Source organism: Trachurus trachurus (genome assembly GCF_905171665.1).
Source record: "Trachurus trachurus genome assembly, chromosome: 15".
Classification (NCBI taxonomy): Eukaryota; Metazoa; Chordata; class Actinopteri; order Carangiformes; family Carangidae; genus Trachurus; species Trachurus trachurus.
In genome coordinates, this window is record NC_139906.1 from 3,761,289 (window position 1) to 3,776,351 (window position 15,063).

The following is a 15,063-nucleotide window of genomic DNA, read 5'->3' on the forward strand; positions in this document are numbered from 1 at the left end:
ATAATTCTTTTTTGCATTATTTTTTTAATAGGTTTAGGTCTATTTAATTAAAGAATACTGGAATATGGGGAAATGATCTGACAAGTCTGAGTACAAGACACCAGATTTCATTCCTTCACTTAACGAATTTGTTATAATATTATCGATCAAAGTTGCCGAATTTTCTTTTACACGTGTAGATTTATGAATAAGCGGGAAAAAGTAATTAGAATAAAGAGTATTGAGAAAATCTCCAGTTTGAGTATGAGATTTATTTTAAAAGAGATTTATATTGAAATCTCCTAGAATATAGCAGAATTTATTTTCATTGTTTATCAGGTAAAGCAAACTGGACAAACTATCATTAAAATCATTGAAAACAGAGTCAGGAGGGCGATATATAGCACCAACAATAATATTCTTTCCACCAGGGACACCAGAGAGCTCTATAAAAACAGATTCCACCTCAGGCCCATCTAACTTCAGAGAGAAGTCTTCTCTAACTTTAAATGCATAGTCTTCATGAATAAATAGAGACACACCACCACCAGATCTATTTTCTCTTACGTAGTGAACTGCATTGTATTTAGGTAATTTAAACAAGTCTTTAGAGGCTTCTGTAAGCCAGGTTTCTGATAAAGCAATGATGGAAAAATCATGTTTGAGTAAACATAAATAATGAATGAATTTATCATAATTGCTAGAAAGACTTCTTATATTCAAGTGGAAAGTAGAAAATGTATCAGAAGGCATAGAAACACTTAAATCATTAAATTGTGATTCATTATAAAAGCTACAGAGGTTTGAAACATTAAATAATGAAAGAAATGTTGGTCTGGGTCTATATCTAAATTGTAAGTGTCAATTGCAGAGAGATCAAAGGGATTAAAGGTCTGACTTTCAAAGACAGATGTATTATAGTCCATAAAATGTATAAAACAACAAACAACAACAATAACAACAAAAGATGTATAGTTAAGTAATCAAAAATACTGCATGTGTGTCAAGTAGTTAGTGAGCCAAACTCTGAGTGTTGGCCTTCCTTTGTTGTGATGAGTTTTGAGTAGGTGAATGAACAATAAGTTTATCGTATCTCAAGTATGCAATATCACCTCTCTCTCGAGCTGCCTTCATTGCTGGAAGAAGTTCTTTTCTTTTTTGCCGAACAGCTTCTGGGAAATCCTCATTGATGAAGATGCCGGAACCCTTTTTAGCTTTATCCAGAACAGCAAGTTTGTCTTTCAGCCGCAGGAATCTCACCGCAATGGGCCGGGGCCTTTCAGATGACGAGGGCTTCCCAGTCCGATGAGCCCAATCCAACTCTATTTTTAGATGATCCAGTTGTAACTTTTCAGCGAATAGTTTTCTCACTTTTTCCTCAGAATCAGACATCTTTTCTTTCCCAGACTCTTTAATGCCATCCACCACAATATTGTGGTGTCTTGACTGGCCATCCAAATAGTCTGTCTTGTCTGAGATAGACATCAAACTTTTGCAAAATGTGTCCAGATCTGCTTTGGTTTCACTGCAATGCTTGGACCAGGTTTTACATGAGTCTTTAAAATCATCAAATTCCTTTTGAGTCATCTCTAGACTCACCTTGAAGTCGTAAACTTGCTTGGACAAATCATCAATCCTCTTGTTTGAAGAATCCACTATAATCTGTACACAAGTCTTGAAGCTTTTTTCCTGTTGTTCAAGCAGAGTTTTGTAGAAGTCTTTTTGTTGGTCCAACAATTCACGCACTTGAGCCATGGTCACATACTCCTCAGTGATGTTGTTTGAGGCTTTAGGTGGCATGATGTAGACTTCAGTCTTCAAGGCCTACTAGGCCCAAAACTCAGCAGAATGGTCAAAAACCTCCAGCAGATTAAAAATAAATAAAAAATGTCCACAATTTGCTCTGTAAAGTTAGGTAAGCTCTATATTAGTCCACTCAGCAATACAGAACTGTGTTCTATGCAGGATTCCTTAGATTTTTGATAGATAGAAACCAGCAAATGGTTCAGAGCAGCAGAGCAGCAGCAGCACATGAGCTTGCCGACCTCCAGCTGCGGTTTTCTCCACCTCTAACCTGGCTATCTTCTCTCTATGGGCCCTCTCCTTTTCCCTCTCCTGGGATTCTCGCAGCTGCATCTCCTTCTTCTCAGCCATTTCCCTCTCTTTCTGCTCTCTCTCTCTCTCTCCCTGTTCCCTCTCTCTCCGCTCTATCCAGACCTCCTCCAGCCCCAACTCCGCTATCAACCGAGCTGCAATTTGCGGCTTTTTCATGCCTTCTTCCAACGAGACATCTTCCTCCTCGGCTAACGCTATCAGCTGCTCTTTCTTTAGCCTTCTGAACTGTTCTCGGGTCAGGTCCACGCCTGCCAACACGCCACCAGCCGAGCGGAAAAACAACCACACCGGAAAATACACGGCTACCAATGAGCTACGCTAGCCCCGCTAACAAACACCGCTAAACCAGACAAGAAAAAAAAACCGACACACGGGTGAACGCACCCACCTATGCTGTCACTTCAATCCAGTTCACTGTCCTGAATTTAGCAAAGCATCCCCACCACTGTTAAAGCTATCGCTAACCACCGGCTCTGCCAATGAAAGGTCCAGACTCGCTCAGCTGTTCTGAGCCCAAGTGTATACCCCTCAGTTTCTATCTAACCTGGCTGTGTACACTCTTTGATGAACCGCACAAAACGACTCCGTCGCCTTTCCTGTTTCAAAAACAGAGCCAAAACTAAGCTAAACAGAATAATCCTGACCTACCACTAATGCTATCGCTAAATGCTAATACCATCCCAAATATACTAACTCACAAACGGTTTAGATCCTTGGACGAGCCCCCATAAATATGTCACGACCACGCGCCACCCTGGCAAGTTAAATTACACAATCAAGGCTCTAACAAGTCTAGGCTTCAGGGCGGACACAGGTGCACATATTTCTATTACTAAAACCCTGGAGTCTGGTGGGACTTCGCTGCCATATCGCCCAATGGTTTTGACTCACCGGTTGCTTCACGGTCATCACCTGTAGCTTGGCCGGCGAATCCCTCTTAGCAGACCGGCGTCCTGCTGCGATGGCACCGGGCCGGCACCAGCTCGGCGTCCTGCGTGCATCGACCTCTGTCCGTCGTCACGCGGTCGTGGCTTTGTCAGTTCATTTGTGTTTAGACGAGACAATAACTAAACAATAATTCAATCTTGAGGTGAAACGTGTCCTTTCTCATCGTCAAGTTCCCTTGACTACTCAGCGGGGCTGCAGCCTCGTCTCCACACGGCTCCCACCTTGGCGTCTTCCCAGCATCCCTTGCTCCTTGCGCTCACGTCAGACTTAAGCGGACAGGTAGCCAGGCAACCAATCAAAACATTACACAATATGGCAGTACCCCTTCTCAAACCTACGAAAGTGACCGTAACACCATGAGAAAGAAATATGACCTCTACCTGTTTAAAACATCACATTTCATGCCGAGAAATCAGCAGTTTATCGTAAAACAGCAACAGAAGAATGTATTTTGTGTGACGACGCTCTACGGACTACAAATCTGGTGTCCCACAAGAAATACGTCACCAACTGACACGGGAAAGGGCGCCATTTTGTATGTGACGTCACCTACGCGACCTGTAGTCTTTCTGGTTACAGATTCTTCTGAATTTTATTTTACAATAGGTTTACAACAAACTGCTGATTTCTCGGCATGAAACGTGATGTTTTAAACAGGTAGAGGACATATTTTTTTCTCATGGCACAATTCAAATTAAGGACCCATGGCGCCGTTACTTCCTGCTTCCGCTTCGGCACTCTATAAAGTCTGGAACAACGTGCATCTTTTCTGCATTTTTTCCCCTTTTTTCCTTTTTGACACCGGTTCTCATCGGCAAGTGTTACATTAAAATGAGTAGGCGACTTGGCATCCTGGAAACCTGCCTGATTTTGGAGATATGCAGTGTTTGTTTGCCATTACTTTCATTATTTCCGCTACGATCACGCACGTGAGTGGGCGTGAGTAAATCATGCTTTGTGGAGTTTTGGCAGTAATTTAAATCAAAGTCAATGATTCAGGTTCTGAGTGAAGATCAATCAGGTTCAGTTGTGGATCAAAGATCTCAGATCTACAACAGTTAACAGTCAGTGAACTGACCTCAGCGTCTCCAGTCTACATTCTGGACTCTCCAGAAAACCTCTCAGATCCTTCAGGTCTGAATCCTGCAGCTTGTTCTCACTCAGGTCCAAGACTCTCAGGTGGAAGGGGTTGGACTTCAGAGCTGAGCCCAGAGAAGAACAGCTGCTCTCTGACAACCTGCAGTCCCTAAATCTGGATAAAGAATAAAAGCAGTGAGTTGAGGACAAAGCTCCTTGTTGACAGCGTTCAGTGTCTCATCATCTGTTCAGAGCTGAAGAAGATTCAGAAAGAACAAGCTTAGAAAGTGAAAGTCAAACAGCTGAACCAACAGGAAGCAGGTTAAACCACAGCTCATTAATATTCATGAGAAGCTGCTGCTGTTCCAGACTTTATTCATTAGATTCACATGACGTCACTGTGTTTCTGCGCCGCCATATTTGTGTCCGAATCAGGGCAATCTGGGCACAGATCACAGCATATCACGTTACCAGAACAAGTGGAGTAGTAGAAGGAAATCAGCAAGAGACCGAAAATTGACGTTATTTGAAAGATGCCAGGATTATATTGTGCTGTTGACTGTGATAGCAGTCGCCAAAAAAAACCCCGGACTGCAGTTTTATTCCATCCCAAAAGACGTAAAATATAGGCGGAATAAATGGTTGACTGCAGGTAGTCTATCAGTGCAGCATGGGCTGTGACAAGTCTCACTGAAAGAGGGGATTCACTTTTTTTTTAATAACATGGATATATTGAATTCTGCATTTTGATTACTTTCTTATTAATTACTCACTGATTCTGCATTTAGGGTCTTTTATTTCTGTATAACAGACCGTTGCTAAGTAAAACGGGCCGTTGCTAGGGACGCCGCTTTGATCAGCGGAGCAGGGCAGAAGAACTATCAAGGATTTTTACCTTGTGTTTCATTTTTACCAGCTTCAGACTAATTGTGATGTTAGAAAGATGACTTGTAGCTTGTTAGAGGGAGAGTGGAGGCTCTCTGCCTCCCTCACCGCTGCTGGAATCAAACCTGCGATCAGAGCGGACAGAGCGGACGGGCCAGCGCAGTCTCACAGCTGTGACCAGCTGTGTCTGTGCCACCACGAGTCCGTGACACAAACGTGTCCCGTAACCGTAATCTCTTATGACAGACAGGACTACATAAATGCACATCGTAACATTTATATGATAATTCATCAATCTACTGATTGATTATCAAAAGCTCGTTGAAAACAACTACACACGAGTCGACCGAGAGGAGGGTGAGGAGCAAACAGCGGAGAAGTGACCGGATAAGGACTTTGATCAACATTACGTCTCAAATTAATTAATTAATTCATAAACTGTGAAATAAGTGGGATAATATAGAGTTAGTCTGTTGTTATAGAGATATAAACCCAGACTGGATGTATGAAACCCTGTCATTTTGTCAAGAAACTCTCATTTCCATCCTGCGGTTTGCATGCTGTCATATGAGGAGACCTGTCAAATCGGACACAAATATGGCGGCGGTCCCTTCGACGTGACGTCACTGCAACCCATGAATAGAGTGCCGAAGCGGAAGCAGGAAGTAACGGTGCCATGGGTCCTTAATTCGGAAAAACTCTCCATGCAAGTGAACGGGACTGAAAGTTTTATTTCGTGATCCGATTGAATTGCGCCATGAGAAAAAAATATGTCCTCTACCTGTTTAAAACATCACATTTCATGCCGAGAAATCAGCAGTTTATCGTAAAACGGTAATGGAAGAATGTATTTTGTGTGACGACGCTCTACGGACTACAAATCTGGTGTCCCACAAAAAATAAGTCACCAACTGACACGGGAAAGGGCGGCATTTGGTGTGTGACGTCACCTACGCGACCTGCAGTCACGGATTCTTCTGAATTTTATTTTACAATAGGTTTACAACAAACTGCTGATTTCTCGGCATGAAACGTGATGTTTTAAACAGATAGAGGTCATATTTTTTTCTCATGGCACAATTCAAACGGATTACGAAATAAAACTTGGACTCCCGTTCACTTGTATGGAGACTTTTTCCGAATTAAGGAACCATGGCGCCGTTACTTCCTGCTTCCGCTTCGGCACTCTATAAAGTCTGGAACAACTGCATCCTGACCGCGAACAGCACCTGCATGCAGGGCTCGACAGTGCGAGCCCCTCGTCGCAAATGCGAGTAAAAAACAGATCAGTGCGAATTGTGAAATGCAATTAGTAGCACGTGTGCGACTACCGAATTTTACCGTTCAATAAATGTTTTATTATGTGTTGCGAACGTTTGGAGGTTGTGGCCGGTTGTGTATGGAGCTAGAAAAGTCTCATAATGAATAAATGCATGCGTCATGTTTATACAAATCCCCAAATACATTTGTGAATCTTTTTTGTGCATTTATTAATTTCTGTGTGCATTTATTCATTATGAGACTGTTCTAGCTCCATAGGTTGTGCACTTGAACGCTACCTCAGCTGAAAAAAAGAGATCACGTGATTTATGGCCCGGTCGCACTACATGCGGAACCGAAGCACAGCGACCCAGCCAAGCGCCCGCGGAGGCGGAGCCGGGTGTGTAAAGCAAACTCGTTCATGCTCACAACCCAAAGCAGCGCCGTGTCCGCGAGCACTCGGTGTGACGGCGATGTGGTTTTTTTTTATTCCGTGCATGTCCGTGGAGCTGTGCACCGCGGTTCTCTACGTTGCTGTGCCAGGCAGCTGTTTCCCACGGAGCTCGGCCCTGTTTGAAAAGAAGCCCGTACTGTATGTGAAAAGACGTCACGTCCGCGATGTAGAATGTGTAGAAGAGAAACACACATTTCAGGACCACTGACTTGAATAATCGGGTCAGACAAATGTAAACACAGAAGGCTGAACATCACTGGACATGTCTGTTGGGATTATACAAAAAAGTAAAGTACGGTAGAGCTGTCAAGATGTATGCAGTGTACTGCAGGCTATCACTCATTTCCAATGTACAGGTGCATTAGAATATCATGGAAGAGTTTATTAAGGCCTACAGTATGTCACTAATTCAATTCAAAAATTGAAACTAACACAATATATATCCATCACACACACAGAATGAAACATTACATGTCTTATTCATTCAGTTTATTTTAATAGTAATATGGCTAACATTTAAGCAGAAGTAAGTGATATATTTGTGTTAATATAAGTCTTAAATAGTTATATCTTCCGACAGCAATCACTTACATAGAGTGTTTGGACTGAAACACGGGTCTGTCAGTCACTCTGCTCTGCTCTGAGCCGAGGAGAAAACATTTATCGTATCCTACAGTTTTTATCCAATGAGGAGAGAGAACGGCATGCAGGGCTGTGTGTGCAGCCAAGGGACGCCGTGAATGTGGTGACGTAGCGACGAGGACTGTTATGGTGCGTTCAAGGAAACTCGTATTTTTCCGACCGTGAAGTGGTACCAGTTCGATCTGGTACGAGTTCACCGGTCGGAAGTTACGAGTGGCCGTTATAGTGACTTTCACCGGTAAAACAGGTCGGAAAAACACGAGTGGGTTGCCTGAAACGCTACAAAGTCGTAAGTTGTGACTTGAAGCTGTAATTTACGATTTCAAAAGCCTGCCTGGAACGCAGCATTAGCGAAAACGACCGGACCACTTACTTCTGCTTTAAATGAAGACCTGAAATTCAGTATTCCCAAAAATGTAAATACTACTTTTTTTTTTTCTTTGAAGCATTTTTAATATAGAAATGTTGTCCATCTATATGCACTCAATACTTGGTTGGGGCTGTTTGATTTGAACTACTGGAAATTGACTTTTCCATGATATTATAATGTATTTAAATGCACATGTATTATGTTAATGGTGAGTGTCACCGCTCTAAGCTCTTTTTTGGTCCTGACCTGTTGGCATCCCTGTTAAAAAGCTATGAATTGAACTGTTTTGCTTATAAATACCTCCTCATTGACCTCATATCACTTTATTATTTAAAATTATTTGTGTGCTAGTAAATTATTTGTGTGCTACTAGATTTTTCAACTTAGTAGCACACGTGCTACCTGGGAAAATGAGTATGTAACTTCCGCTTCGGCACTCTATACATGTCCGTCCTCTTCCCTCGTCTCTGACCAGGCAGCATCTCAGTCCTCACAGCCACGATTTTGTGTAATTGTGTAAGAGTATTTTCCTGAACATGATTGTCTGTTAAGGCTACACAGCTGTAGGTAGGGATGAACATTATGTTTTTACTGATGACCGACGCCATGCTCTGAGTGTCTGTGGCTTGTGCCGGTCGCTACCTGATCCTCCATCCTGATGGTTTTTTTGCGGTTATAAAACCTACATTGCTAGCTAACACTGCTTTGACTACAATAGATCCATGGAGTAAACTTCAAGGTAACCATGACAACCGGTTCTTTTTGCAGTCCAGTTTGCACGCATCCGCAGTGTTGGTAAACAAATAATCCCTCTATAGTCTAGGTGAAATGTAAAGAGAAACAGTGACTGGACTAAAACCAGAGAAGAAGGAAACAGACGTCACCTTGACAACCCTCAGTGTGGATCAGTATAATATCAGCCTCATGTCTGCAGCTCAGTGTCAACATAACTTTTACATCACATTCATCTGAGCACAGAAATAAAACAGAGTCTGACCCCAGAGTCTCCAGTCTACAGTCTGGACTCTCCAGAAAACCACTCAGATCCTTCAGGTCTGAATCCAGCAGGTTGTTTCCACTCAGGTCCAGGTGTCTCAGGTGGGAGGGGTTGGACTTCAGAGCTGAGATCAGAGAAGAACAGCTGATCTCTGACAAACTGCAGCACTCCAATCTGAATAAAGAATAAAAGACGAAGATAAAATGATTGATGATTGATCAGATGTGTCCTGATCAATGATCAGTGTGTAATGAGGAGAGGGACTTTGTCCTTGTGTTGTTGTGGATCATCATCATGTGGCCTTCTACACACATCATCCACATGTCAACACAGATTCATCAGCTGCTGCTGACCTCAGGTCAGTCTGTCAATATACAATCAATATCTGATTAGACCTGTTGGACTAAACACTGACTACAACACTGTGACTCAGGACTGAACTGGATCACAGTTTAACGGTCCAGTCCTGATGCAGGACTAGGGGTGTAACGGTATGGGATTTTACAGTACGGCACGGTAACGGTATTAGTACAGTATACCGCGGTATTTCACGGTGACGGTATTAAAATTAAAGTACATGCTTTATGTAAAGTAATACAACTTATATTTGGTTTATACTTAAGTGTCAGCTAAATTCAGTCACTAAAGTCTCTTTCTCTACACATATGTCTGTGTACACTACACACACACACAGCCTCTATTATGCATCTCTCCGTGCATCTATCTATTATAATCCATCTTTCTCTCTCTCCTTCTTTCCTTCAATCTTTCTCTTTCTTTCGTCTTTTTTTTTTCTTTGGCATGACGTCACGTACTGATTAAGTTCGGCTTGTGGCTTCATGGAGCTAACGCTAACATGCCACACACACACACACACCATGGATCTTTTATAAGATAATGTAATACATCATGACACACACACACACGCCTTCGTGTTTTGGAACCTTTATTCATGTGTGTGTGTCTGTGTCTCTGTGTGTGGCCGTGTTAGCGTTAGCTCCGTGTTAGCACTAGCCCAATGTTAGCAGGGCTTAGCAAACACTGCTCTCCGACCACGAGCCAAACTCCCCCCCTCCCTCTCTCTCTCCCTCCCTCCCTCTCTCTCTCCCTCCCTCCAACAACGTGTTTCTATGGTTTCCTTCGGCTTCAACCAATCACGATCTAAAAGCCTGTTGTAAACAAAAGCATGTGTGCACAGTGACATGTGCCTCCCAGAACTGTGGGGGAGCTCCGGAGAGGGGAAAAAAACAGAAACCAACGAAGGAGCGAGCTATTTCCGGCCGACTTGCATGTGAACGTGAAGTGAAATGTCTTGAGTTCCCGACGTGTAAGTGGAGTTGCGCTGCAGCGCCGCATAATATTAAAATAATTAATTAATTACCGTCACCGTGAGCTTGGAATCTCACGGTGTCACCACCGTGGCTTTACACCACCGCGGTATACCGAAGTACGGTATACCTTTACACCCCTATGCAGGACTAAGGTCTTTCTTGTGTGTTGTATCAGTGAGGACTGAAGTGAAATGAGCTGAAAGTGAAGAATCACTATCAGTTTGAGAGAAGAACAGAAACATGAGACAACAACTATTTCAAACGTCCTTCATTCATTAAATCAAAGTCAAGGATTCTGAGTGAAGATCAATCAGGTTCAGTTGTGGATCAAAGATCTCAGATCTACAACAGTAACAGTCAGTGAACTCACATCAGAGTCTCCAGTCTACAGTCTGGACTCTCCAGAAAACCACTCAGATCCTTCAGGTCTGAATCCTGCAGGATGGTTCCACCCAGGTCCAGGTGTCTCAGGTGGGAGGGGTTGGACTTCAGAGCTGAGACCAGAGAAGAACAGCTGATCTCTGACAACCTGCAGAGCCTCAAGCTGAATAAAGAATAAAAGAAGGAGATAAAATGATTGATAATTGATCAGATGTGTCCTGATCAATGATCAGTGTCTAAAATGAGTAGAGGGACTTTGTCCTTCTGTAGGGGGGACTAGATAAGCTTTTGCTTCTCCCGTTTTCCCTTTCGGCCATGTTGCTGTATTACTTAAACTGATGTGTGATGAAGTCTGATTGAACTAACATGTCCGAAGAAGTACTAAACACTGTGACTCAGGACTGAACTGGATCAAAGTTTAACGGTCCAGTCCTGATCCAGGACTGAGGTCTGTCTTGTGTGTTGTATCAGTGAGGACTAAAGCGAAATGAGCTAAAAGTGAAGAATCACTACCAGTGTGAGAGAAGAACAGAAACATGAGACAACAACTCTTTCAAATGTCCTTCATTCATTAAATCAAAGTGAATGATTCAGGTTCAGAGTGAAGATCAATCAGGTTCAGTTGTGGATCAAAGATCTCAGATCTACAACAGTAACAGTCAGTGAACTGACCTTAGAGTCTCCAGTCTACAGTCTGGACTCTCCAGAAAACCACTCAGATCCTTCACTCCTGAATCCTGTAGGTCGTTGTCACCCAGGTCCAGTTCTCTCAGGTGGGAGGGGTTGGACTTCAGAGCTGAGCCCAAAGAAGAACAGCTGATCTCTGACAAACTGCAGCCCTCCAATCTAAATAAAGAATAAAAGCAGTGAGTTGAGGACAAAGTTCAAGTCATTTAACCATCACAATTACTCCCTTTTAAATAAACTTAATGTGTTGATTCTAGATTAATTATCTGATTTCATCTCAAGAAAAAAAAGCAATAAACTCTGTAATGGTAAATTTGAATATTCCTTTGTCTGATCACTTGAGACGTCTCCACACCCTGCTTTCCCCCAAGGTATCAGATCTCCTTTTGTTTACTACCCATTTGTGTATTTTAATGTCTAGACCTTGTAATTGCATTTCAAGTTTCAGAGACACCCAACCTCCCACTTTCTCATGATACACTCAAACCCTTTTGTATTTTAAATTGCGTTGATTAGACCTCTTAGGCCCCATCCACACGAAAACGCGGCTTCACTGAATCCGATCTTTTTCTTAATCGTTTTGAAAAAAATCTCCGTAAACACGGCATCGTTTTCAGAAATATCTGCGTCCACACTGATCCAGTGAAAACGACCCAAAACGCTGTAGTACATCCTCCAGGCGTGTGTGGAGCGGGTGGAGTGTGTGTGGCGCTGTAGCACTGCCACACACAAACACTTAAGACAGAGAAGAAGACGGGAAGTCCCCGCTGTAATTCAATAGAAGAAGAAGTCCCCCGCTGTATTCAAACATGGATTAAATGTTGACAGGGAGTCGTGTCAGAGTAAATATGATGATCAGTGATGATTAAACAGGCGCGATTCAGCCGCAGCAGCGACCCGACGTTAGTCGGCCGTTGTTATTGTTACGTTAAGTCCATAGACTGTCAGTGTGCAGCTGCTGCAGCGGTGTGTGTGTGTGTGTGTCTCAGGTTACAGGTAGAGCGGCGGAGGGCATGACATCGTTTCTGAAAAAATCTGTATTGGCCGTCCAGACGAAAACGCTGGGGCGGCGTTTTCAGATTTTCCCACTCTGGGACCCGTTTTAAAAAAAATACCGTTTTCACCCCTGAAAACGCCGGATTCGTGTGGACGCGAGGCCGATCCGATAAAGTATTTATCCGGATTCGAAAAAAACGGATTCGTCTGGACGGGTGCCGATACCTCTGAAAGACAAGAGTGTGAAAAGACATCCTGAGTAGGGGGCTGGCCCCTGCAGCAGACAAAGGGGTGTGGAATATACCTGAGGGGGCATTCCTCAGGTATAAATGTTTAGGTCTCCCCATTGTCTTGGTCTTTTCTTACCCATCACTGCTCGGATTAGAACTGACCTTTCCTTGCAAGGAAATAAAAACAATGTCGGCCGGCGAAGTCTCTATTTCATTATTCACCAACAGCAAACAGCTAAAATTTCCACGACAACTCAATCACAGCAAATTAATTAGTTGTGTTTAACTGATCAACAGTCCTACTGGAAACATGAGACAACAACTATTTCAAATGTCATTCATTAATTAAATCAAAGTGAATGATTCAAGTTCTGAGTGAAGATCAATCAGGTTCAGTTGTGGATCAAAGATCTCAGATCTACAACAGTAACAGTCAGTGAACTCACATCAGAGTCTCCAGTCTACAGTCTGGACTCTCCAGAAAACCACTCAGATCCTTCAGGTCTGAATCCTGCAGGTCGTTCTCACCCAGGTCCAGGTATCTCAGGTGGGAGGGGTTGGACTTCAGAGCTGAGCCCAGAGAAGAACAGCTGATCTCTGACATCCTGCAGAACCTCAAGCTGAATAAAGAATAAAAGAAGAAGATAAAATGATTGATAATTGATCAGATGTGTCCTGATCAATGATCAGTGTCTAAAATGAGTAGAGGGACTTCTGTTCTTCTTCCATCTGTAGGAAGTACTAAACACTGACTACAACACTGTGATTCAGGACTGAACTGGATCAAAGTTTAACGGTCCAGTCCTGATCCAGGACTAAGGTCTTTCTTGTGTGTTGTGTGAGTTGTACCAGTGAGGACTGAAGTGAAATGAGCTGAAAGTGAAGAATCACTACCAGTGTGAGAGAAGAATAGAAACATGAGACAACAACTATTTCAAACGTCCTTCATTCATTAAATCAAAGTCAATGATTCAGGTTCAGAGTGAAGATCAATCAGGTTCAGCACAGAAATAAAACAGAGTCTGACCTCAGAGTCTCCAGTCTACAGTCTGGACTCTCCAGAAAACCACTCAGATCCTTCAGGTCTGAATCCAGCAGGTTGTTGTGACTCAGGTCCAGGTGTCTCAGGTGGGAGGGGTTGGACTTCAGAGCTGAGCCCAGAGAAGAACAGCTGATCTCTGACAAACTGCAGTTCATCAATCTGAATAAAGAATAAAAGCAGTGAATTGAGGACAAAGCTCCTTGTTGTCAGCGTTCAGTGTTTCATCATTTGTCCAGAGCTGAAGAAGCTTCAGAAAGAACAAGTTTAGATTATAGCTGCTGCGCAGCGATGGGTCGGGTCCGGGCTACTTTTGGGCAAATTTAGGCAATTCTGAGCAACAAACAGGAGAATAGGAAGACAAGACAGTTGACCTTATAATGTTCAATATGCATCAGTTGAGGATTGAACCCACAACCTCGGGAACCAAAGACCGTTGTCTGTCGCACTGAGCTAATTGAAAAGTGGCAGTTCAACAGTGGCTTCACAAATTGAGTAAGCCATTCACTGTCGTGCAGGCAGATTTGAAACCACAGTAAAAAGAAAAATCAGTTTTTGAGGTAAAATAATGATATGTATTTGTTAAACATCTACTATGAGTCTAAGATGTTAGGAGCCTTCGCACATGGTCCAGTCCAAGCTATTTGGATTTTTAAATTTAGAGGCTTGCTGTGATGCCACCATTAGGACAATTGTCTTGTGTTTCGTGTTGAGGACAACTGACATTTTGATCTGTCATCATCATCATCACCCTTGCTGGGTCTCAAACTCACAACCTCTGACACCAAGAACCAGCTCCTAACTCGCTGAGCTAATTAGCTGGTAGTGAGACCTGCTGTGTAGCTTCATTTATCCACTCAGGTGAGTCAGTGCCCGGGCAGCTGTTGTCAAGGCAGATTTCGGAAATGGTCAAAATGTCAGAAATTCTGTTATCTAAACAAAAATCTGATTATACATGGGATCTGGCATGGGGTTGGACATTTCTGTAAGGTTTGGTGAGTTTTCACCCATGGGAAGTATGATTTCCTTGGAAGTAGAAAGAGGAAGATGACTCTGGACCTTTGTGCAAAATTTAGTGAGCTTTCGCCCGTGGTCCGGTCCAAGCTATTAGTTTTTTTTTAATTTTGCTGCCGCTAGGGTGCATCTAGATTTCTAGGCTAGTCAAATACAACATTAATCCTGAATGCCAAAAATTCAGCCACAATCCAGCTACGGTGGGTCACATGTTTTGGTTGTGCAGGGCTCTGAACAGCTTTTGGACAGGTGTTTAAGCTCAGATGTTTTTATTAAGGGTATATCTATATGTGTGAGTGTGCATCTTATTTTTTTTTTTTTCAAGCATGTGTTTATTAGTTTTGTTTGCATTTACACCAAATCAAACAAGACATTTTTACAGGCAAGGAACAGGGCAAACTTTTTCTCCAATTCTCTGTATTGTGTGTAGTCTTATCTGTCATAAACAAGAGATTAACTTTCCTGTTTAGGGGGTGTGTTTGTGTCGTGGAGTTGCGGTGCCACTGAGACGAGAGGAGAGCTGTGACACCGGGTCAGAGGCTCTGATCAGCAGGTTTGGTCAGTGTTGCCAACTTTGCGACTTTATCGCTAAATTTGGCGACTTTCCAAACCCTCTTGGCGACTTTTTTTGTGAAAAGCGACTAGCGACAAATCTAGC

The 15,063-nt window shown here is 42.9% G+C and overlaps 1 protein-coding gene across 1 annotated transcript in view; it reads right to left on the reverse strand.

The window, feature by feature from the left end:
- Window positions 1-15,063, reverse strand: part of LOC310998628 (uncharacterized protein) — a gene marked incomplete at its 3' end in the record, with an annotated part of 98,412 nt that overhangs the window by 29,697 nt on the left and 53,652 nt on the right. Inside the window, exons 9-14 of the mRNA XM_083988775.1 lie at window positions 13,380-13,553; window positions 12,799-12,972; window positions 11,112-11,285; window positions 10,429-10,602; window positions 8,728-8,901; window positions 4,121-4,294 (exon numbers count right to left, since the gene is read on the reverse strand). Coding sequence (XP_083844901.1) covers window positions 4,121-4,294; window positions 8,728-8,901; window positions 10,429-10,602; window positions 11,112-11,285; window positions 12,799-12,972; window positions 13,380-13,553 — 1,044 coding nt within the window. The remainder of the gene's footprint in view (window positions 1-4,120; window positions 4,295-8,727; window positions 8,902-10,428; window positions 10,603-11,111; window positions 11,286-12,798; window positions 12,973-13,379; window positions 13,554-15,063) is intronic.